Consider the following 25,670-nt stretch of genomic DNA (forward strand, 5'->3'; position numbering starts at 1 on the left):
TTGGATCATAATAGTGAACCGTGTGAAAATGTTGTTTTTGAAACAGAATCTCATTCGTACATAGAGGGTAGATCAAGTGAAGAACAGGCTAATGCCCCTTTGGGAGCAAATGATGCGGTGGATAAAACATCACAAGAGACTCCAAAGGTAACATCAGATGCTGACTTTTCTAGAAGGCCTGCCAATGATCCTGCACTCTTGAGATGAAAAAACGGCAAAATGCATTTGCCAGATTGAATGATCGATTCAGTTTCCTTGTATCAATGTTCACAGATGAAATAGCTGCACGGGCCAATGCATTGGTGGCTGCATATCCAACAGATCTTGAAATATCATTCACTGATGAATTTCTGTTGTTCCTGCATCTGTATGCAGAGAAAAAAAAAGTGGCAGATGTGCTCAAAGCCCAAATATCCAACAAGCTGATGAGCAGCATTCGGAATGTTTACATTGCTTTGAGGATGTATCTTGCCATCTTGGGAACGAATAGTGAAGGAGAGCGTTCTTGTGCATGTTTCCTTGGATCGGGACGTTGCAAACCGAAATGTGTTGTCCCGTCCACTGTTTTGGCCGCCGCCACTGACGCGCCGGCTCTGGGTAGCTCTCTCTCTCTCAAACGGGTGGGGATTCGTTGTTTAATTTGACCCTCGCTGACTGGGGTCGGCTTCAAATGGGGGACGCGTCCCTGCTCACGCTACGTCGTAAGGCTGACGGCTCCACGGACGGTCGGAGAGGGGTCGATTCTTGGATAATGCGGGAGGGACTCCTTATGAATTGGGACGGAAAAGCCCTCCGTTACAGAATCGTCATGCCGTCTGCCTTGCGGGGTAGGGTCATTCTGGCCGCTCATGAGCGGCTGTTGCATTTAGGGTTTCACAAGACCCTAGCCATGCTAGGGTCTTGTGAAACCCATTGAAGCTCTGTCGTCCCGACAGGTCTGTTCCTTTCACCTGAAGACGGCGGCTTGCGTTGTGGCCGAAACGTCGTGAGAATTTTATTGTTATTTTATTGTTTTATTCTCATTCTACGTGACTTTACCGAAAGAACCAAAGAAGACGAGCCATGCTCTGCCTTGACATCTTCTGGCCGGGCATGGATAAAGATGTGTCGATTGTTCTCAAGGGCTGTGTGCAGTGTGCCCAACGAAAACCGCCAGCCAAAACGGGCCTGTCCGCCGTTACAATCCATTCGAGTCTCCCGCGTCAATGAGCTCGTCGTTCTCGACTTTTTTTTGCCATTCCCGGCAACGCCTAGGGGTAATAAATACCTGCTGGTTGGCCTCGAATATTTAACTCGATGGCCCATGGCCTGGCCACTTGCTAACCAGTCGGCAGCGGCCGTCGCCGAAGCCTTTGTCCAGGGCTATGTCCTAGACAAAGGCGCACCGGAACGGCTGCTGACCGATCGGGGAAAACATTTCTCGAGTTCCCTACTGCGTGAGGTGTGCGACCTGTTGGGTACAAAGAAAGTGCGTACCTCCCCGTACCACCCGCAGACGGACGGGATGGTGGAGCAGCTCCACAGGACGCTCACGTCCATGCTGTGCCATCAGGTGTGCGAGTCTCAGGTGGATTGGGACCTCCAAATCCCGGGTGTTCTTGCCGCCTATAGGATGGCTCCCCACGCGGCAACTGGGTATTCCCCCTTCTTCCTGATGTACGGCAGGGATACTGATCCACCGGTGGATGCCCAGTTGGGAATTTCGGTGCCCCACCCTAAATCCAAGTTGGCTGATCATGTCAAATTCAACCTTTTTAAATTGGCCGAGGCACGGGAGGCTGCGGCACAGCATTCAAGCTCTTGCCAAGTGGCGAACGAGCGGTTGCGTGCACACCGCACACACACCCACGAGTGGAAGCCTGGCGATAAGGCCTGGCTACACTGTCCGCAGGTACCGCTGGCAACATCCCCTAATCTGCTGAAGCCATGGAGAGGGGCGGTTGAGGTTGTGAAGGTCGCACGACCACAATGTGTTCGGATTAAGAGGGGGAAACGGCTATGGTATGTTCACCCCTCACGACTGAAACCGTTCATTTCACCGCATACCTACCATGGATGTCCTAGGGGCTGAGCATGTGATGTGTCCGTCGACTCGGGGAATGTGGTACCGTCGCCTGATCCTCACATGCCACTGCCTGTTCCACTTCCAGGAACACCGGAATTGACGGCTGACAAAGCTCATCGGCCACCGGAGCCGGACAATGAACGTGGAACCAGGCAGCCCACACCGTGCCCTCAGGGGCTGCCTGCCTCAACCCCCAGACCACCATTCCCTGCCCCGTACGACGGGCCAGCCAGTCGGACTCGTGCTAAATCACGCCGGTTTTCGTGAGGGATGGTTGCTCACTGTCCGGGCGTTCTTCTTCTCCTCACGAACTTCGCGTCGGGTCGGTCGTGTTGCGTTGCGGGCTACGGTGCCGGGGAGGGGGGGGGGGATATATATTTTCTATATATTGTGCATAGTGTCTATTTGTACAGGTGGGTTGGGGTAATTTGTTGTTGTTGTTCTGTTCTTGTTATTGAGGCACACGAAATTCGGGTTCTTGTTGAGCATTTTTTTAATTTTATTGTTGTGTTGTTGCAGCCGGGACAGCTGCGGGCTGTACAGGGGGGGGGGGGGGGGGTGATGTAGAGGTGTTACGGGAGGGGGACACGCGGTTGTAGGGCGGTGGCCACAAACACGTCCGCTACGGCCACCACCCTGGGGGGCTGTGGGGGACGCTGTGATCCCTCCCAGCCCCACCCCTCAGTGAGGGACTGTATAAAAGGTGGGACCCGGAGAGCTGAGGGGCAGTTCGAATCAAGCAAGATGAAGAGCCAGTGAAGAAAGAAGATCGACTAGCCAGACCCTGGGACTCCTTTGGCCCGCTGTCCTTTTGAGGGCCGGGCAAAGCAAGCCAGGGTGCGAGACCAGAGCCGTGTGGGCCGATGACCTTCTAAGGGCCGGGCTCGTGGGGCTGGTGGTCGGGACCTGCGCCGAAGCTGGGCCAGGTCAGATAGCCTCCTGCGAGAGGACCAGGATTGAGGGAACCAGGGAGCTAGCGTGGGCTAAAGCTCGGGGAACGTTCCCTCTGTAGGGTACGGGTGAAGAGGCCGTTACCTTTTCAAGTATCAGATTCGCCACTGTAATTGAAGTCTGTAATAAATACGTGTTGCCTCCAAAGAACAGTCTCCGACGTCAATAAGGCGACTACACTTGCAATGTAAATATATTTATCCAAGAATATATCTTGGTTGCATTTTTTTTATCATACAACCAGAAAAACATGGTAAAAAAATGTTTTTTGGTAGGCCCTTGGCACGGTGCCTACTGTGCCTATTGGATAATACGGCCCTGGTGACCACCACCGCCAAGCCATATCTGGACAACACCTAAGAACACTGGTATTATGGAACGACATAAAAGCAAACAGTATTCCAATACTTGGCCCACATTAGTATCAAATACGTTTAATGATACTGTAATACAAACGGCGATTTCGAAACACCAAGAGGCACAATCGTGATCGACCGATTCTCCCATCATGCATTGCTTGGCACGTGACATCATAATCATAGATATTATGTCAAATATTTTGTATTTTCAATCTCTCATGTTGGCTACATACAGTGTGAAAGAAGTTCAACGTACATTCTTAATGCTTCATTGCTGTGTAGCACTTTGTATGAATTTCTTTGGTTTGTCATTTTGGCGACCCTGGTGCCAATTGCAAATCCAGGTATCTCTTCACCTGGTTAATCAAAATCTTGACTGATTTCTTGTATCACCAGTGGTCAAAATGTAAACTGTACAAGTACCGGTATGAACCCTATTTGTCCTGCAGCCAATATTCAGGAAGAGACACACACCCTCAATCGCACCCTCGCTCTCATGCACATACCCTCACGTTGACACCCTCACACTCGCTGACACTGGCGCACACACACACTCGCACTTATAAACCCTCATACACAGACACTCTCACACATCCTTACACTGACACACACTCGAGTACTCACACCCCCATAACAAACCCTCACACGCAAAATCATACTCACAGACAAACCCTCGCACACTCACACCAACACTGTTACACATTCACATCCTCTCAGCCTTACACAGCGACACGCCCGCTCAACACTCTCTCACACACACCACCATCGCCCCCCCCTATGGAATCATTGCTGTATAGGAATGGGAAATGTTCAAGAAAGTGCCAGTATAGTGTACCGTGTACGGGCAAATTTCCATCAACGCGTATCGCCATATCGCCACAACCTTAAACACAGTCACCATTATCCGACAATAAGTTTGCAAAAACAGATTACCGCGTGCTCTTCTGCCGTACGACATGCACCGCGTAGTGTCGCGGAAAACCCGGCTGGTTGATCACTGCTGATGATACACAAGCGGCACGTGAGCTCCGCGGGCACTCGGGTGGCCGTGGCGGAGAGGGTCGAAACCCAGGCGCGTGGCCACGGGGGCGACCTGCGCTCGCTGGTAAGACAGATTCCTCAGCTCCAGTGTGGCTTGCTTGATACCCTGATACCGCAGCAGTTGCATGCTGGAAATTACAAACACACGGTGCGCGTATTAGTTCGTCCAGCATTGGGTTCAAAGCAAGGCTGACGAGGCACAGAATGTCGAAACCGCTCTGCGGTTTTTCTCGTTTTTAACCAGTGCTGTTGAAACTAGGCACTCCCAGAAGGCCGTGTGGCCAATGGGATGTGTAAACAAAAACATGTATTTTTATAATTTTGTGATGAAGAGGGGCACAGCTCTTTGCCAATTAAGTCATTTGTAGGTAAGGGGCCGTCCATAAATGACGTCACGCGATTTTTGACTCCCCCCCTACTCCCCTTCGTCACACGGCGTCACAAAAAGTCAGATCCCCTCCTCAAATATGACGTCACAAAGCTCTGCCCCCCCCCAAAAAAAATAAAACATGCTTCAAATCGCTTTAAACTATTGTCATCGTAGTGCGTATTTAATGTGGCGCTGCACTCTGATGTTGTAGGAGACAACATTTATTGAAAAATCTATTTAATTAAGTAGAACGTGTTGTCTATATTTATTTAAAGTTGCGCATTTTTACGTGACGTCACATTTCTCAAACCCCCCCTCCTCGTCAGACATCGTCACAAATGTCTGACCCCCCCCCCCCCCCCCCCCCAGGTGCGTAACGTCATTTATGGACGGCCCCTAAATTATCCGATTTTCAATTTGAACCTTGACGCCGGTACCCGGCCTGCTCTATTCAAATGACGTCGCCGGCTCATTAAATATCCCCTCTGAAGGAGGATGGTATAATTTTGATGGTTGATTAAGAAAAAACTGCAGTAATAACCAGGGCAGCCTGCCGGCTTGCAAACGCGAACCTCTGCAGCCAACGCGCTACCGCTGGGCTCCGTCCTTGTCCATCCCCCCCCCACCCCCACCTCCGTTTAGCACGGTTGGCTACGTACGGTGCACAAAAAGTTCAACGTACGTACATGCAAACGTATAAATGTAAGTTGTACATCTCTCAATCTAACTCGCCTTGAGCCTCCCGTATATCACGCGACTTCTGTGTGTCCACCCCCCCTCTGAACCCTCCCCGTCCCCTGTGGAAACGTTGCTCGTCCGCGCAAATCACTTCTGCCCGCTCCCCATCTCTTTTCTCTCCCTTCCCTCCGCTCCAATCGTCATCATCACCACCACCACCGTCTCTTCCCCGCACATCTTAGTCCGGTCATTCCCTTCTCCCCCACTTCCTTCCCAGCACTCCTTCACCGACAGGATCTAAACCCATAATAAACACATTTTCGCGTGTAATATCATTATTGCTAGTGCTACTAAATAATGGGTGTTAGAAACACAACACTTACCTTGGAGTTTGTTTGTCTCGCTTGGATCTGAGTACAACAAAAAAGTAAACATTTATTATGTAATGTGACATTGTTCGTAGGTACTGTACAGATTTATTTGGCCAACGCTGCCGCTGCTAAGTGCGTTTGCAGTGGTGCACCAGCACAGCTAACAACAACAACACCTCAACGCACTCGAGTGCTGGACCATCAAACCACACTTATCGCCGCTGCACGCTAAACTTCTATCCGGTGCAAACGAGGCAGGAACTGGGTGCATCAAACCCAGACGTGACAACGGCCGCATCGACTAAATACCAAACTCCCCGTGGGTACGCTTGGAAGTGATCGATGCCGTCATTGATTTGTCTTCAAGACTACAGCGCATGCCAACGTTACAGCGATTTGCAACTAATGTACAACACCAACCGGGCTGAAATGAGCTTAGCTTTTCAGTATGCAGTTTCCCGATGAGAACATAATAGGCTTCTGCCTTTTTGCAATCATACAGGGGGTGTCAAGATGTCCAAACACCAAATAAACACCTGTAGCGAGGCGCCAAGTCTGCATTAGCCACACAGGCTTGTGGTAAAACAGGCAAACAAATGTGTTAATAACACATTCTCCTGCGGAGGGAGGAACTGATAGGAACGTTGGGTTGCTCGGTCAATGGCCAGGGTCAACGGCGGCACCACGTGGTGTATTCCGCACAATATGCCCGACTGTGAGGGCGGGCACAAGCCGGCGTGAGTAGGTTAAACGTTGAGTTTTATAAGGGCACCACGGGGTGACCAGACCCTCCCCACCCAGCCCCACCCCTCCCACCCCCCACCCAGCCCCACCCTCCCCACCCAGCCCCTCCCCACCCTCCCCTCCCCACCCAGCCCGACCCCTCCCATTGTTTGGATGCACGACGGATGGACGGACACAATAATCCCCTGTGGGCTGGTGTAACCAGGAGGTTCCTACCAGTATAATGTACACATCGTTTGTGAAACTGATTGACCTACACCAGAGACAGCCTCCTTTATGGCCTCGTCTCAGCACCGGTGTTCGACCAAAGAATCCCAAAAGGTGAACAGCACAAAGGCAATTCAGGTATCAGAGCGTTAGTAACTCGGGGGTTGAGCAGTTGCATCTACGGGACCCTTTGATCTCGGTAAAATAAGGGGTCCCATAGGTATCCGGCTTCCCGTTCGCCTGCGCAAAGAGAACCGCTAACGGGGAGCGGAACCCACTGGGGCCCACCTGCCCTCGCGGCGGCAGCACATGACGTGGGCAAGGACGAGCGAGGCGAGCAGCGCGGCGCCGCAGGGCACGCCGAGCGCCAGCGCGAAGTCGCGAGCGAGGTGGCGCGCGGCGGCGGGAGCGGCGACGGCGTCCGGAGGGCTGAACTCCCCGAGCTCCTCGAGGCCCGTCCACCGCTCGGCCGGCACGGCCGCTCCTCCCCACCCCCTGGCCGCGCTCGCCTCTGCCGGTACATCGAGCTGGGTCGGAGAGGTCGGAGAGGGAGGAGAGCAAGAGGAGACGTAGGGTAGCGTGCTCGTTGCTGAGGTTCGCCGGTCAACGTCCGGCGTCCACCCTGGTGGCGGTCACTGCGGCGGCGCGGTGTTAACCGCAAGTGGCAATGCTACGCGCCGTCTGCTTTGCTCACTGTGGACGTTGACAATGCAGTGACGTCGCCCGTAAGAGTAGGCCATCGTGTGCCGGCATCTTGGTCCACATTTGCAAAATGTTAACAATTACACCGCTAAGTTATTCAATTCGTAGTTACATAGCAATGGTCGCCCCCCCCATCTACTGCGGGAACTCGGCACGACCCTCCTGAAAAAGAGTTATGAAACTCAGGCTCTCCTGGGAAAACAAACGCAATAATAATAGTTGCTTACATGAGGTCTCTCAAGATGTACTGCATGGGAGGTGCGCCGTAAATAATAAGTGATCACGACGTTTATCGTGCTGGCGATGACGGTGGTGATGATGACGGTGACAGGCGAAGTGAAGCACCAGGTTACCAGCTGTGAGCGGCACCAGTCCACCTCCATGCCCACGGCTCTCAAGCGCAGGTCCACGTCCAGCCGCGGCGTATCCCCACGACGGCACGTGTCCCGGATCTCCTGGCGTCTCAATGCCACCAGCTGGGGAGGGAAGGACTGCGGACTCCCGGCTCGTACGTACAGGCTGCGCGCGGAGCACATTGTAAACACCATTCATTTCAATATTTGATCCCGATATCTTCGCCGTCATCATCATCGTTGGATATTTTTTACTGCGCCTCCGATGGGCTGCATCTCCGAGGCGCCCTGCTACAGTTTAGCCAAGGGGGACCCCCCCCCCCCCAGCGGCAGCTGTCCCTGTGCAGCACAGGGTGGTAACGCGGCCCGGCGGTAGCGTGTTCGCCGTTTGATGCCGAGGTTCACGGTTCAAATCCAGTAGCCGCCCTGATTATTACTACCGTACTAATACGACTACGTGCCATCTGCTTCACCCGCATTGGTCGTTAAAGATCCCCTGACGTCATTCGCAAGAGCAAATTTGCCAAATTCAGACATTGCACCGCAAATTACTCTATTGGGACTAGACACAGTAGCAACCATGGTCCCTGACTGGTTCACAAATGCCCCAGGTCACTCCTGCAAATGAGACTCATCCTGCTCTCTCGCATTCTCCCCTGAAACTTGAGCTCGTCGTGGGAATAGAGAAAATCAGGCGCTGTGTTTCACAAAGTCTGCAGTAGTTTTACAGTATGGGCCATGTGGGTAATTAACCAAAATTGCCGGCGCACGATGGCCGACTCTCTTTCGAATAACCTAAGATCTTTAACGTCTACTGCGGGTTAAGCAGACGGTTGAAGCACACACCACAGTATTAACCAGGGGCGGCCGCTAGGCTTGAACCGCGAACCTATGCTACGAGCTGCAAACGGGCTTACCTACCGCTCGGCCGCGTCAGTGGCCCGCAGGAGCGGGCCGCCCGCCCGCCCGCCCGCCAGTTGAGCGAATAAATAACTAAATAAAAGCGGCTGCGATGGAACGCACCCTTCGGCGTGGGCATGAGCGGAGGGCACGGGGACCCGGCCCCCTCTATCGGAGGGGGTGGCGGCGTCGAGAATGCGCAGGTCGACGGTCGGCCGCAGCCCCCACAGCCGGCGCAGCAGATTCACAAACTCCGTCCTTGAGCTGCCGTTCATGAACCGCTCCAGCTGCCAGTTGCGCAGGAAGAGCTCCACCTGGTATGGGAACGGAACTACACGCGGACCCAGGTATAATAATAATTATAATAATAATTATAAATTACATTTGACAATATCAAGAGACACTCTCCCGTGTGCGACTGTGGTTATGAACTCCAAACCGTGGACCATGTAACTTCGCTTTTATCTTCATTGGCCATACGACGGAAGGTTGGCACATTTGCCATTGGTGTCGCTCACATGGGATAAATTGCCTTATCTTCTTTTGGCACACCACGAGTAGGGTCAAGTTTATAATGTGAGAGAAAAATGACCAGGAACGGGAAGGGGTGCCAGAGCGAAAGTGCCCAAGAGAGGGACGAAGAGGAGGAGGAGGTCACGGGTCATGATGAGCAGCAGGAAGAAAAAGCAGAAGTGCAGAAAGGGGAGGACAGTTTCAGCTTTCAGTTTATTTTGGTATAGCCCTGTGAGCCATTCGGCTCTTGAATCGGGTGCAACCACAACAAACAAAAAAACGAACAAGAAAACATCTTAAAGTGACTATGTGTTGACTGTGCAAACAGAAAATCCATGAAAAAAAACAACAAAATATTCCTGAAAAAAGCACTGTACACCAACGCTGTGTGCAAAAAATCCCAGTGGGATGCAAGTCAAACAACAACAACCACAAGACAACTTAGATTAAGGCCATCAGTCTAACTCCGTACTACAACAAAACAAACATGTCCAAACCAAAAAACTTTTAGAAATCACCAAAAAATAAAGCCATACTTGCAACGTAACAGTGATCATAGGGACTGTGACCGAATTTTTACAATAAACTACATAAATAACATGTAACACCAAATCCTAGAGCCATAGCTGGCTACATGAGTTACTCCACAAAAACAGAAGCATCAGTCGGAGTATTACATTTTTCAATGCACCTTCAAGATCAGCACGCCAAATCAAAATGCAGATAATACTTTGCAGCGTCATCCGGAGCGAAAACATTTTATTTTACGCCAATGAATAGCAGTGGCAGCTAGGGGTGTACAACTCCTCTAGAGCAGTTTTGAGAGAAGATCTCATTGGTAGCGATTCAAGTTGCAGTTTATTGGCAATAGCATTCCAGACCCTTGGGGCATCAATAGCAAAGGCCCTTCCTCCAGTTTTTGTACGGCAATAGGGAATGTGAAGCTGGTAAATGAGCAAAGACCTGAGGTCAAATTTGTTCTTTGAAACAGAGAGGAGATCCAGCAGGTAGTCTGCGGATTTTTTTGTAAGTACATCGTGAATAAAAAAGATCTGGTGCACAAGCCGTCGAACATTAAGAGATGTTAAGTTTGACCCAATGTAGAGATCACAGTGGTGAGTCCTATATGGGCAGTTCAATGTAAATCTTAAGGCCGAGTGATAGATGGAATCAAGCTTCTTCAGTACAGTACTTGGGGCTGACACGATGTCACAGTAGTCAAGTAGAGGCAGTATGGTAGCTTTTATCAATTCCAAACGGAACATTGGGGGGAAGCAGTGATTGTGTCAATGCAGAAAACCAATTTATATTTTTGTCTTTTTACCAATATAATCAATGTGATCTTCAAAATTCAGTTTTGAATCCAGGATGACCCCAAGATACTTATAGATCTTGACTTGCACTATTTGATAATTATTTAAGGACTGTCATTGGGGAAAAATAACTCTCTGCTTTAGTCCTGGTGAGAAGCATAGCACCTTGGTTTTGGAGGGATTCAGGACTAGTTTAAGAGCAACTAGCTGATGTTGTAGTTTGTTAAAATCACCCTGTAGCTTAGCAATCACATCATCTGGAGAGCGGCCAGCAGTAATCAGTATTGTGTCATCTGCAAAAAGATTTACCTTGGAATGATCCAGGTCAGTGCCCAAATCATTGACATAAAGATAGAATAAAAGGGGGACGAGGATGGAACCCTGTGGAACCCCTTTTGTTATCTTAACACTGTTTGACCTCCAACCATCTGTGAATACAGTTTGGGTGTGAGAAAAGAGGTAATTTTGTAACCATTTTACTGCGTTTTCGGAAAAACCGAGGCAACTTAGTTTACTAACCAGGGTGTTGTGGTTTACTGTATCAAAAGCTTTGGACAGGTCTAGAAAAAGACAGGCACAGTACTGCTTATTATCAAGGCTACTGTAAATGTGATTCAGAGAGTCTAATGCAGCAAATGTGGTGCTGTATTTTTTTCGGAACCCAGATTGTTTTAGATGTAGTAGATTGTTGAACAGGAAACTGCTAATTTGGTAGGTCAATAATTTTTCAAAAATTTTCATCAACGGGGACAAAATTGAGATAGGTCGGTAGTTATTTGGATCATCATTAGGGCCCCCTTTGTGAAGTGGACAACCATAGGAATATTTCCATTCTAGAGGAACTGATGCTTCTTTGATGGACAGGTTAAAAATATGGGCTATGGGTTTGTATATTAGGTGACCAACAGTTAGTAGAGCAAAGACGGGAATACTATCTGCTCCGGTAGAGGAGGACCCTTTGAGGTAGGACAGTTGTTTCAGAACATTACTTTCGTGGATTGGCTGGAAACTTAATTCGTTTAATGTTTGGACAGCGGTGTAGGAATTTGCATGAGCAGGGGTGACTTCCAATACAGTACATTATCAAAAAGATTACCAGCTTCAGAAAAATGAAGGTTAAAATTGTCAACTATTTTTTGGGGATCTGAAAAATATTCCCCATTTCAGTTAAGCTCAACGGGCAGATTGTCTGTTTTGGATGCCTTTTCGATAGATTTGATTGTTTTCTAGAAAATCCTGGCATTTCCATGTGATTCCAGGAGAGTGGAGGAAAAGTAGGCATTTTTTGCATGCCGTATTTTTTTGACGCATCTATTCCTTAAAATCCTGTATTCTAGCCAGTCATTGACCAAATTACTTTTCTGAGCACATGCCCAAGCCTTGTCCCTAGTTTTCATGAGCTTTGTAATCAAAGGATCAAACCATGGTTGGCGGTTGCCTTTAGTTTTAAATATAACCAACGGAGCATGTTTGTTAAGAATTTGGAGAAACGTGTACCTGAAGGTCTCCCAAAGTCATAGTCAGGTTGGGGATATCACAGACCTTGTCAATATCCGAGTGAAGCACATCATTAGTAAATGCCTGAGTGCTGAAGTGTCTCATAGAGTGCTTCTCAACCAATTTAGGGGGGGCTTTGGGTCTGGCTGATGATCTCACCCCAAAAATGAAGGAGTGATCACTAAGGTTATTACCTAGAACACCAGTCAGTGTGAAATTGTGAGGGGCATTTGTCAATAGGACGTCAAGCAGAGATGACTGTCCCGGATTTTTTATGTTGGGTCTTGTGGGGACATTTATTAATTGAAACAGATTAAATTCATCTGCAAAATTTGTGGCCACGGCCGGCGGGTTTAGCCAATTCCAATTTATATCACCCAATAAAACTATTTCACCTTTAGGGAGGCCCCCAAAAAGCTCTCTCAGTGCAGATGCAGCTTCAACATCCTTCCCACTAGGCGGTCGATAGCAGCACACTCCCAATATCTATTGATTATTTGGGAGAGTTATTCTGAGAGCCAGACCTTCAAAGCAACATTTTTTAAACATGGAGTGAGCTAGTGAACATGCAATAGTATCACGAATATAGATGGCAATTCCACCTCCTTTAGATCCTCGGTCAAGCCGAAAAAGGTTGTAGTTGTCAATCGCAATCTGCAAGTCATTGACGGCAGGAGTGAGAAATGTTTCTGTTAGGCAAAAATTGTCCGGGTCAAGATTTGCCAATTCTAGTTTTAGTTGACTTAATTTAATCACAAGCCCTCTGATGTTGACATGTAGAACACCAACACCTTTTCTGCAAGAAAAATCTACAGAATTATACGAGTTCTTTACATTTGGGCCAGGATGAAGCTCAATACCACCCAGAAATAAGAAAAGTAGAATTAATAGTTTGCACAAGTATTTTCTGTGAAAGAATGAAGAGCGGCGAACCTTGGACGAATAGCTGTAGCTCGCAGATGGTGTTATTTTTAAGAGCAGAATGAAGTTTGAAAGGAATGCTGAAGTAATGGGACAAAGATAGGGTTTAAAAGGATACAATGATGGAGTGTAGACGTGTCTATGAGCTGTTTCATTAGCAGGTGTAGTGGCAAATCGAGCAACAAGTATGGATGCAAAGTAACGAGGGTAGCTGTTTGTAGAGTTGAGTGTGGCACTAGATATGGCTGGGAGGGACAGCAGTAGGATACACAGCAGGAGAATTGCCATCTCTAAAATATCCGGGGTAAACACAGATTAACTCACAAGCGGAAAAGAAAAAATATATATACTTGTAGGCCGAGCGCGAGAAAACGTCTTGCCACACTCGTCACACATGCACGGCTTCTCGCCCATGTGCTAGGGTTGAACAGCGCGCCCCCCCCCCCCACCCCGAGACAGCAGATTTTTGTCTGTTGTGGGCTCGGCAGAACCGCTTGCACCACCTCCTTTCCCTGCCGCAGGATGGTGCTCGAGCTAGCCCTCCTTGAGCTCAGCCCACAACTGGAATGTCATTTCTTGGCCTCTCGTGTCTCTGCTGCCCGACCAGATGACCCCACTGAAGCCCACACAGGGGACTCTTCATTCACGACCCTTGGCCGTCTTGACGATCTCCGTGAAGTTTTCCAGGAACACAGCTTGGGGTCCGTGGCAATGTTGCCTTGGCAGGAACACAGCTTGGGGTCCGTCGCAATGTTGCCTTGGCAGGAACACAGCTTGGGGTCCGTGGCAACATTGCCTTGGCAGGAACACAGCTTGGGGTCCGTGGCAATGTTGCCTTGGCAGGAACACAGCTTGGGGTCCGTGGCAATCCCGCCTTGGCAGGAACACAGCTTGGGGTCCATCGCACTATTAACTAGGCCTCACTCAGGCTGCGCCATGGGCGCAATCAACCAGGCCTCACTCAGGCTGCGCCAGGTGCACGATTTACTAGGCCTCACTCAGGCTGCGCCAGGTGCACTGTCAACCAGGTCTCACTCAGGCTGCGCCTTGTGCATGATTAACCAGGCCTCTCTCAGGCTATGCCAGGTGCACGATCCACCAGGCCTCACCCAGGCAGTGTCATGTGCACTACCAGGCCTCACTCAGGCCGTGCCACGTGTATGACCAACTAAGCCTCACTCAGGCTGCGCCTTGTGCATTATTTACTAGGCCTCACTCAGGCTGCGCCAGGTGCACGATTAGCTAGGCCTCACTCAGGCAGTGTCATGTGCACAAATTACTAGGCCTCACTCAGGCTGCGCCATGTGCGCGATTAATTAGGCCTCATGGCTGCGCCACGTGTATGATTTACTAGGCCTCACTCAGGCAGCGCCAGGTGCACGATCAGCTAGGCCTCACCCAGGCTGCACCACATGCACGATTTACTAGGCCTCACTCAGGCTGCGCCAGGTGCACAATCAGCCAGGCCTCACTCAGGCTGCGCCACGTGCACTATTAAATAGGCATCATTCAGGCTGCGCCAGGTGCACGATTAACCAGGTCTCACTCAGGCTGTGCCAGGTGTACGATTTACTTGGCCTCACTCAGGCTGTGTCATGTGCAGTACTACCTAGGCCTCACTCAGGCTGCGCCAGGTGCACGATCAGCCCGGACGAGGGGGGCGACAGAATGACTGGGCCGAGATGTCCGGAGATCAGCAGGTGGTGATGATGATAGGGGAAGGAAGAGAGGGATAAGAGACGAGAGAAGGAAGGAGTGAGCAGAAGTGAGCTGCGTGTAGGAGCAACATCTGTTTTCACACGAGGCGGCGGGCAGAGGTGAGTGGCCACACATACGTCTCCTTGATTTGTGGGAGGCTCGAGCTGATTTAGATTTGACGTATGTGTAATGTGAAGGCTCACCTGTAGAATTACGAACTTTAAATTCGATGGTGTGTCTGGCAGTACCATAAAGCCTCCTGTTGTACCCTATAACCTGTGAAGCAAATAAAATATATAAAAATGTGGGGAGCGGTGGTGCAGCGGTGGGCACATTGCACATACAACTCTAGGCAAATGGGTCATATTCCCAGCCACAGCTAACATCAGTGGCGACGGATATCTGAACCGGCCACCCAATGATCGGTGAGGTGAAATATGGTCAAACATCCCCCATGGTCGACACAGTATGGGGTCACTTTAATGCAGCATAGATCACAAATATGCACTCAATAAACAAACTCCTTCATAAGCAGGTGAGAGCCCTTAGACGTAATGTCACTTTATCAAGGTAGTCCAAGATTGAATACAGTGCTGTACAATGTTAAATACAAGGGAGCTGCCCTGCAATTGCTTGCTCACGCCACTGCTGACAGAATGGGCCTACCTTGGAAAAGAGGCAATATATTGGGTGTCTAAACTGGCCTAGGTTTCATCTCATTAAATCCTGTACACCACATGACAATTCAATTTGTTTGGCCATGTTGGGTGTGGGAGGGTTCTTAACGACAAAAACGAGGCTGGATCATTTACGAACCTGGAAGGGGAGAGGAGGGGGGGGGGTTCCTTACCCCAAAAAAAACCCATTTAATAATAACTTAATTATAGCGTCCGTCATTATGACGTTACCTCCAGCACGGTCGTGCCAGCGTGGGCCGGGTTGAGGGGGCCGTAGAGGACCGCGTCACTCTGCTGGGTTCTCTGCAGGTAGCGTAGCCACTGCGGTCTGTCGGGCGACCCGGCCGCGCTCACGCGGAATGTCACTGGGTCATCTGCACACACGGCGCAAGCACGCGGAGTGGTTCGCTAAAGTCCTAGGAGGCACGCGGTACGGAAAATTATCTTAAAAGGGTTCATCGTGAAATCCGGCAGGTCACGATTGTGGTACGATCCCAAATGTCGGAAGGGACAACAGATCTTCTTTGGTTCTTTCAGTAAAGTGACGTATTTTAGTCTCATTCTACGTGACTTTACCGAAAGAACCAAAGAAGATGAATCCTTGCAGTCACGAAAGCTTTAAATCGAAAAGGACAACAGATCGTAAGTGAAAGTAAAATATGGGCCTCGGAGTTGCATCATAACTTTTGGAAATTAAATTGGCCACGCCACGTACATCCCGACATATTGTCCAGAAACCATCTCGGTAAACATGCAGCGTTGGCATTTGGTGGTTGGACAGCCCGACGTTCCATGTTTACTCGCCATGTGGCGGGGGATGGTCCATCATGTGGCCAGCCCTTGAGTCGAGGAAGGGCCGCGAACGGGAAACGGAAAGAAAAAGGAGACTCACTGCTTCTGGAATCGGGAATCGATGTCAGGTAGTCGGCTCTTTTCAGCGTGTAGTAAAACAGACTGTTGGCTTCAATGTTGTGCAGCACCTCCATGCTTGACACACACGTAACCAGCCAACCTATGAAGAGATGACCGCGTGAGTTAGGAGTGAACGTGAACACCACCGATAACACGTGTTTGCATAATTGGTCTGGAAAGCGAAGAGGCCGATGGGCCAAAAAAAAACAAACCCATTGCATTCATATCCACATCAGACGTTGCACCCGTGGCACCACACCACGGGAAGGAGAGTTGAGTCGGTTGCGCAAAAGGGCAGTAGCCAGGGGAAGGGAGCAAGGTTGAAAGGGAAAGGATACTGGCACGGAAGTCCCTAAGACAGTCAACGAGGTGGGGGCACGGCTCAAGGTGAACAGCAGGAAGAAAGGTGCGATAGGCAGGAATGGGACGAGGGGGAGAAAGAATAACTGGGCCAAGATGTCAGGGGTTGGGAGGGTGGTGATGATGAGAGGGTGGTGATGATGAGAGGGTGGTGATGATGAGAGGGTGGTGATGATGATGAAGAGGGTGATGATGATGAAGAGGGTGGTGATTGATGGATTACAGGGTGGTGATGATGAGAGGGTGGTGATGAGAGTGGTGATGATGATGAGAGGGTGGTGATGATGAGAGGGTGGTGATGATGATGAGAGGGTGGTGATGATGAAGAGGGTGGTGATGATGAGAGTGTGGTGGTGATGATGAGAGTGATGATGATGAGGCTGGTGATGATGAGAGGGTGGTGATGATGAAGAGGGTGGTGATGATGAGAGGGTGGTGATGAAGAGGGTGGTGATGATGAGAGGGTGGTGATGATGAGAGGGTGGTGATGAAGAGGGTGATGATGAGAGGGTGGTGATGATGAGAGGGTGGTGATGAAGAGGGTGATGATGAGGGTGGTGATTGATGGATTACAGGATGGTGATGATGAGAGGGTGGTGATGATGAGAGGGTGGTGATGATGAAGAGGGTGATGATGATGAGGGTGGTGATTGATGGATTACAGGGTGGTGATAATGAGAGGGCGGTGATGGATGAGAGGGGAGGAGCGGTGTGCGTTGCATGCTGGAGCGGCGGGGATAGGGGAGGGATGTGGAGTGGTGGTGGCCACATCACAAGCCATGCGATTTATGGGAGGCTTGATCTAACGTAGATTTAGAGATGCGGAGACACAGAACGGAGTTCGACTTATGCAATTCTGCGTAAGTTTGTATCTAAGGTGTTTCCACAAGGCAGTGAGTGCAGTGTTGGTTTTCATTTGCGTTCTATATTGTGACCCAGAGTGTTGACATGGGAGTGCAGTTGCCACGGAGAGCTGGGCACGTCAAAGGATCGTTTTGCAAGATCGCGGTCCGATTGCCCCGCTAAAATTACTCATTTGGGATTGCAGAGTGGCGGCAGCAGCGATCACCTCAAGGCACTTGTTATTATTACTTACACGCTTTTATTTAACTCACACTGTCTGTTGTCGTTGTATCATCAAATCTTGTAACTCAATTTTAACCCCATTCCCAATGTGGTATCGACTGCAAACTTGGTTATACTTATGTCATACTGATGACAATAATATATTCTATCATTAAAAATATATATTTTTAAACAATCTTTTTTACATGTTATGTTTCGGCTTGGGTCTAATTGTCCACGGTCCCCTTATGTTGTGGCAAGCTTTGGGGCCACTTCCTGGAGTCGTGGAGTTCTTCCATTACTAGTACGGTACATTTCATTAAAGCTTGTTTTTAAAAAAAAGGTTTTTTTAAATATATTACTTGTTTTTCAGGAGGTTCCTGCCAAGTTTTCGCCGGAGGGACGGGATGTTGCTGCTGTTGATGTGTGTAATCCCAACAGAGTGATTTGCAGGTTATATTTCAGAATTGGAACGATTGGCCAAGATCAGTTGTGGACAATAGGGGCCGTCCATAAATTACGTCACGCACCTAGGGGGAAGGGGGGTCAGACATTCGTGACGATGTGTGACGACGGGGGGGGGGGGTTTGATCAAAATGCGCAACTTTAAATAAATATAGACAACACGTTCTACTTAATTAAAAATACTTTTTAATAGATGTTTTCTCCTACAACATCAGAGTACAGCGCCACATTAAATATGCACTACAATGACAATAGTTTAGAGTGATTTGAAGCATGTTTTATATTTTTTTGGGGGGGGAGGGCAGAGCTTTGTGACGTCATATTTGAGGGGGGAGGGGGTCTGACTTTTTGTGACGCCGTGACGAGGGGGGGGAGGTCAAAAATCGTCCAAAATCGCGTGACGTCATTTATGGACAGCCCCTTACTGCACTGTACCATGGTTTTTTAAACCTATAAGCGGAAACTGGGGGATACTCCATGCGGAACAGAGGGAGGGAGGGGGGAACGTTGGTTTTAAACTCCACACACTCTCAGTCACTCACTCACATAAAGACAAAGATCCCCTACCGTGTAGCCTTCAGCAGGCTGTTTGGAACAAGTCGCTCACTCACATAAAGACTAAGATCCCCTACCGTGTAGCCTTCAGCAGGCTGTTTGGAACAAGTCGCTCACTCACATAAAGACAAAGATCCCCTACCGTGTAGCCTTCAGCAGGCTGTTTGGAGCAAGTCGCTCACTCACATAAAGACTAAGATCCCCTACCGTGTGGCCTTCAGCAGGCTGTTTGGAACAAGTCACTCACTCACATAAAGACTAAGATCGCCTACCGTGTAACCTTCAGCAGGCTGTTTGGAACAAGTCGCTCACTCACATAAAGACTAAGATCCCCTACCGTGTGGCCTTCAGCAGGCTGTTTGGAACAAGTCGCTCACTCACATAAAGACGAAGATCCCCTACCGTGTAGCCTTCAGCAGGCTGTTTGGAACAAGTCGCTCACTCACGTAAAGACCTAAAGATCCCCTACCGTGTAGCCTTCAGCAGGCTGTTTGGAGCAAGTCGCTCACTCACGTAAAGACTAAGATCCCCTACCGTGTAACCTTCAGCAGGCTGTTTGGAACAAGTCGCTCACTCGCATAAAGACTAAGATCCCCTACCGTGTAGCCTTCAGCAGGCTGTTTGGAGCAAGTCGCTCACTCACATAAAGACACAGATCCCCTACCGTGTAACCTTCAGCAGGCTGTTTGGAACAAGTCACTCACATAAAGACTAAGATCCCCTACAGTGTAGCCTTCAGCAGGCTGTTTGGAACAAGTCGCTCACTCACATAAAGACACAGATCCCCTACCGTGTAGCCTTCAGCAGGCTGTTTGGAACAAGTCGCTCACATAAAGACAAAGATCCCCTACCGTGTAACCTTCAGCAGGCTGTTTGGAACAAGTCGCTCGCTCACATAAAGACTAAGATCCCCTACAGTGTAGCCTTCAGCAGGCTGTTTGGAACAAGTCGCTCACTCACATAAAGACACAGATCCCCTACCGTGTAGCCTTCAGCAGGCTGTTTGGAACAAGTCGCTCACATAAAGACAAAGATCCCCTACCGTGTAACCTTCAGCAGGCTGTTTGGAACAAGTCGCTCGCTCACGTAAAGACTAAGATCCCCTACCGTGTAGCCTTCAGCAGGCTGTTTGGAACAAGTCGCTTACTCACATAAAGACTAAGATCCCCTAAAGTGTAACCTTCAGCAGGCTGTTTGGAACAAGTCACTCACTCACTTAAACACAAAGATCCCCTACCGTGTAACCTTCAGCAGGCTGTTTGGAACAAGTCACTCACATAAAGACTAAGATCCCCTACCGTGTAGCCTTCAGCAGGCTGTTTGGAACAAGTCGCTATCAGCGAGCAGCGCGCCTATGAAGCCCGTCATGGCAACACGAGAACGGCGCGGTTCGTGCGCGGCCAACAGCAACCACCGCGCCCGGCCGCCTTTGTCTCCCCAGTGCCGAAGTTCACACACAGTCAGCGGGTACAGTGGTTATTTATGACCGAGGCGACCTAGGGGAACGGGGTGGTTCGTACGCTACGTAGGTGCGTTTTTTCCTGGAAGACTTAGTAGTTTTTTTCCCTGGATTTTTCTGTTTGCGCGTAGTCACTTTAAGATGTTTTATTGTTCATGTTTTTTTGTTTGTTGCGGTTGCACCTAAATCAAGAGCCGAATGGCTCACAGGGCTCGACCAAATTAATTAAACTGAAATAAATGAAATTGAAAGGTGCGCGCACACGTTCTGCAGAACACATCATACAAACTCAACAGAGACGGAGAGAGAGTGAGGGAGACGGAGAGAGAGAGACGGAAAGAGAGAGTAAGAGACGAGGAGAGAGAGACTGAGAGACGGAGTGAGAGGACGAGGAGAGAGAGACTGAGAGACGGAGTGAGAGAAAGAAAGAGTGAGAGACGGAGTGTTCCTGCACGCCGCCCCTGCACCGGCCTGGAGCGTCACGGCCTCCTTCCTCCTTAAACAGCTGGGGGGTCTGCAGTGCTCCAAGCAACTATTCTACATGGACCTGCAGGGCCTCCCACTGGGACAGCTGCCACCCTTCTACAGAAGCGTCCTGCAGACATGGAGCTCCCTCGCCGTCAGGAGGCCGAGGATCTGGTCTTCGAACCGATCCTCAGGAACCCACAGACAAAGCTGTCATCCACCACCACCACCCCTGGCATGGAGAGGCGCCTCACCAACGCGCGGCTCACCAGGATGGGAGATCTGGTGGAGCCTGAAACACTGGGCCGGTGGCTCGGACCAGCAGACGTAGCCGCAAAGAAAGGGCTGCAGTCGCTCCGGGTGGCTGCCCGGATCCTGGCCGAAGCCAAGGGGGCCTTCTCAGCGCAGCGGGGAGAACGCCCCCCATCGGCGTTGGGGATGACGAGGCCCCTCTCCAATCGGAGCTCTCAGTCGTGCCACTGCATCGCCAATGCCGACAAACGAAGGCGGATCACAACCTGTGTCGGCTAGAAGACTTACCGGAGGTGGCCTTCGCAAATGTAAAGAGGAAGGTGCTCTACTCCTACATGGTCCGGTTCCACCAACAGGACACCCTGAGGAGGCAACTCTACTGCAGACCGACGTACAACCGCATCGGCGACCTCAACTGGAGCATCGCCCACGGCACCGTCACCACCGTCTCCCTGGCGCGCTTCACCGACACGTCCCCGGAGTGCCGGTTCTGCGGTAAAGCGGAGACGGTGGCGCACCAATACGTGGAGTGCAAGAGCCTGAACTCGCTGTTCAAGGTCCTGAGAAACATCCTCCTAAGGTTCAGCCTCCACTTCTCCCCGACGGTCCTCATCTTTGGATACCCGAAGGGCGACGGACCCCAACATCTTCAGGGGCTGGTCAACGTGCTCTTCGGCTATGCCAAGCTCGCCATATACAGGGCGAGGATGGTGGCCCTGGAGGGGCAACGTCCAGCCAGCAGCCTGGGCATCTTCCGCGCTCTGGTCGGAGCCAGGGTGTGGCCGGAGTTCCGCCACGCGCGGCTGACCCACGCCGTGCCGGCCTTCAAGGAGCAGTGGGCGCTGGAGGAGGCCGTGTGCTCGGTGGCAGATGACGGTAGAGAGCTCTGCATGCAGATCTAAGCTGCCCGTCGGAGGCCGTTTGACTGTGGGAAGGGCTGAGTGCAGATGCAGCACTTGTCGTAGTTATAAAGAAAAAAGAGAGCGAGAGAGAGCCAAATGGAGTAGGAAGAGAGGCGGCAGAGAGAAAGGGGGGGGGGCGGAGAGGGGGTAGAGAGGAGAGGCAGAGAGGGGGGTGGAGAGAGAGGGGGGGCAGAGAGGGGGGTAGAGAGAGAGGGAAGGGGAAAGAAAAAAGAAAAAAAATGTTGGGTCTTTCATTTAAAAGGGGGGGGGGGGGGTTACATAAAGCAAAGCATTAAAAAAAAACGAAATGATGAACGGAGCAAAGTGCCGACTACACCGAGCATCTTCTTGTTTCTTCTGATCGTAAAAAAAGAGAGAGAGACGGAGTGAGAGACTGAGAGACGGAGTGAGAGAGAGACTGAGAGACGGAGTGAGAGACTGAGAGACGGAGTGAGAGAGACAGAAAGAGTGAGAGACGGAGTGAGAGAGACAGAAAGAGAGACTGAGAGACGGAGTGAGAGACAGAGAAAGAGTGAGAGACGGGGAGAGAGAGACAGAAAGAGAGAGTGAGAGACGGGGAGAGAGAGACAGAGAGTGAGAGACAGAGAGTGAGAGACAGAAAGAGAGAGTGAGAGACGGAGTGAGAGAGACAGAAAGAGAGAGTGAGAGACGGGGAGAGACAGAAAGAGAGACTGAGAGACGGAGTGAGAGAGACAGAAAGAGTGAGAGACGGAGTGAGAGAGACGGAGTGAGAGAGACAGAAAGAGTGAGAGACGGAGTGAGAGAGACAGAAAGAGAGGGTGAGAGACAGAAAGAGAGAGTGAGAGACGGAGTGAGAGAGACAGAGTGAGAGACTGAGTGAGAGAGACAGAAAGAGAGAGTGAGAGACGGAGTGAGAGGACAGAGAGAGTGAGAGACTGAGAGAGACAGAAAGAGAGAGTGAGAGACGGAGTGAGAGAGACAGAAAGAGAGAGTGAGAGACGGGGAGAGAGAGACAGAGAGAGTGAGAGACGGGGAGAGAGAGACAGAGAGTGAGAGACTGAGAGACAGAAAGAGAGAGTGAGAGACGGAGTGAGAGAGACAGAGAGAGTGAGAGACGGGGAGAGAGAGACAGAGAGTGAGAGACTGAGAGTGAGAGACAGAAAGAGAGAGTGAGAGACGGTGTGAGAGAGACAGAAAGAGAGAGTGAGAGACGGGGAGAGAGAGACTGAGAGACGGAGTGAGAGAGACAGAAAGAGAGAGTGGCTCCCTCGGTTCGGGGAATTCGAACCCCGGGTGGCTCCTTCAAGCGCTGCCGCTAGAAGCTCGCCCCAAGCTGCGGCCGAAGCTTCAACAGCGGCCACGTCGCTTACCAACACAAAGCAGCAACTCCCGCCGTGCGCCCTCTAAACTAAAGTGTGGACAAGGAGAGATGGAGAGAGATAAAGTGGTGGGGGGATGGTGAGCACCCACATCCCAGCCAGCGGGGGTGGTGAACTCACTCGTGCAGAGGAGCGCGACTCGCATCTTCTCGCAGGCCCACGGACTCGGCAGCGTCCAACGTCGGCCACCGACAGAAAAAAAACCCTAAACGGTGACGACTTCTAAACGAGAAACTGATGCAACTTTTCCCTCACAAAAACGTTAATTTTTTGTTTTAAAATGTTTTTTTTTTAAATGTCACCCGCCCGCCTCAAACTTCGACTTCGTCTGCTCGCGAGCCCGAGACGGACCGCGCGAGGTGTAACGCGGAATTTGGCGCCAAAATTGTTTTAGTTTTTGTGCTTAAAAGTAAAAAAGAAATTTAACCGTTAGAAGTTACGCTTGCGACGTAGCGGAGATGAAACAATAACAACAACAAACGAAAGAGGCAACAGCTGAGTAATGCGAATCGATTCTTGATTTTATTTTTAAAAATGTAAAGGAGTCGTTGAATCGTGGCTAGCGCCATTCATAAACATTCCTCACGGGGCGCGCCCACAGTCAGGGACCATCGATCACCGGCCGTGGTCAATCCACTGCTAGATGAAGACCTCCTGAAGCTCTCACCAACTCTCATCATCATCGTCGTCAGCCATGGTCAATCTACTGCTGGATGAATACCTCAAGTTCTCACCAACTCTCATCATCATCGTCAGCCATGGTCAATCCACTGCTGGTTGAAGACCTCAAGCTCTCACCAACTCTCATCATCGTCGTCAGCCATGGTCAATCCACTGCTAGATGAAGACCTCAAGCTCTCACCAACTCTCATCGTCGTCAGCCATGGTCAATCCACTGCTGGATGAAGACCTCAAGCTCTCACCAACTCTCATCATCATCGTCGTCAGCCATGGTCAATCGACTGCTGGATGAAGACCTCCTCAAGCTCTCACCAACTCTCATCATCGTCATCATCGTCAGCCATGGTCAATCCACTGCTAGATGAAGACCTCCTGAAGCTCTCACCAACTCTCATCATTATCGTCGTCAGCCATGGTCAATCCACTGCTAGATGAAGATCTCCTCAAGCTCTCACCAACTCTCATCATCATCGTCAGCCATGGTCAATCTACTGCTGGATGAATACCTCCTCAAGTTCTCACCAACTCTCATCATCATCGTCAGCCATGGTCAATCCACTGCTAGATGAAGACCTCAAGCTCTCACCAACTCTCATCATCATCGTCAGCCATGGTCAATCTACTGCTGGATGAAGACCTCCTGAAGCTCTCACCAACTCTCATCATCATCATCATCGTCAGCCATGGTCAATCCACTGCTAGATGAAGACCTCAAGCTCTCACCAACTCTCATCATCATCATCAGCCATGGTCAATCCACTGCTAGATGAAGACCTCCTGAAGCTCACCAACTCTCATCGTCAGCCATGGGCTATCCACTGCTGGATGAAGACCTCCTGAAGCTCTCACCAACTCTCATCATCATCGTCAGCCATGGTCAATCCACTGCTGGTTGAAGACCTCAAGCTCTCACCAACTCTCATCATCGTCGTCAGCCATGGTCAATCCACTGCTAGATGAAGACCTCAAGCTCTCACCAACTCTCATCGTCGTCAGCCATGGTCAATCCACTGCTGGATGAAGACCTCAAGCTCTCACCAACTCTCATCATCATCGTCGTCAGCCATGGTCAATCGACTGCTGGATGAAGACCTCCTCAAGCTCTCACCAACTCTCATCATCGTCATCATCGTCAGCCATGGTCAATCCACTGCTAGATGAAGACCTCCTGAAGCTCTCACCAACTCTCATCATTATCGTCGTCAGCCATGGTCAATCCACTGCTAGATGAAGATCTCCTCAAGCTCTCACCAACTCTCATCATCATCGTCAGCCATGGTCAATCTACTGCTGGATGAATACCTCCTCAAGTTCTCACCAACTCTCATCATCATCGTCAGCCATGGTCAATCCACTGCTAGATGAAGACCTCAAGCTCTCACCAACTCTCATCATCATCGTCAGCCATGGTCAATCTACTGCTGGATGAAGACCTCCTGAAGCTCTCACCAACTCTCATCATCATCATCATCGTCAGCCATGGTCAATCCACTGCTAGATGAAGACCTCAAGCTCTCACCAACTCTCATCATCATCATCAGCCATGGTCAATCCACTGCTAGATGAAGACCTCCTGAAGCTCACCAACTCTCATCGTCAGCCATGGGCTATCCACTGCTGGATGAAGACCTCCTGAAGCTCTCACCAACTCTCATCATCATCGTCAGCCATGGTCAATCTACTGCTGGATGAAGACCTCCTCAAGCTCTCACCAACTCTCATCATCATCGTCAGCCATGGGCAATCCACTGCTGGATTAGTTTTTTTGTTTATTTTGTTTTGGTATAGCCCTGTGAGCCATTCGGCTCTTGAATCGGGTGCAACCACAACAAA

General features: G+C 50.2%; 1 protein-coding gene across 2 annotated transcripts; it reads right to left on the reverse strand.

The window, feature by feature from the left end:
- Positions 1-3,434: 3,434 nt before the first annotated feature.
- On the reverse strand, positions 3,435-23,721 carry LOC116954728 (epsilon-sarcoglycan-like). Of its 2 annotated transcripts, none has more exons than XM_032975481.2 (9): positions 23,277-23,721; positions 16,253-16,372; positions 15,592-15,734; positions 14,887-14,959; positions 8,865-9,072; positions 7,842-8,007; positions 7,075-7,313; positions 5,848-5,874; positions 3,435-4,544 (listed from the first exon to the last, which is right to left on the reverse strand). In XM_032975481.2, the coding sequence occupies exons 1-9, from the start codon at positions 23,299-23,301 to the stop codon at positions 4,370-4,372; spliced, it is 1,176 nt and encodes a 391-aa protein (XP_032831372.1). In that variant the 5' UTR covers positions 23,302-23,721; the 3' UTR covers positions 3,435-4,369. The 2 variants fall into 2 exon arrangements, with proteins under 2 accessions (XP_032831372.1, XP_032831373.1); XM_032975482.2 differs by lacking the exon at positions 23,277-23,721 and adding an exon at positions 23,148-23,213.
- Positions 23,722-25,670: the final 1,949 nt, after the last annotated feature.

Source organism: Petromyzon marinus, chromosome 56, assembly GCF_048934315.1.
Source record: "Petromyzon marinus isolate PM22_M1 ecotype Great Lakes invasive population chromosome 56, UKy_Petmar_22M1.pri1.0, whole genome shotgun sequence".
Lineage (NCBI taxonomy): Eukaryota > Metazoa > Chordata > Hyperoartia > Petromyzontiformes > Petromyzontidae > Petromyzon > Petromyzon marinus.

What these genes read in the sequence shown, in the direction of transcription:
- LOC116954728 (XM_032975481.2), bottom strand. Translation starts at nt 23,301, where the DNA reads ATGCGAGTCGCGCTCCTCTGCACGA. An exon ending in TAAAGTTCGTAATTCTACAG is followed by an intron (nt 9,073 to 14,886) that starts GTGAGCCTTCAC and finishes GTCCGCGTGTAG; the next exon opens with TTCCGTTCCCATACCAGGTG. An exon ending in ACTGGTGCCGCTCACAGCTG is followed by an intron (nt 7,314 to 7,841) that starts GTAACCTGGTGC and finishes TCTCCGACCCAG; the next exon opens with CTCGATGTACCGGCAGAGGC.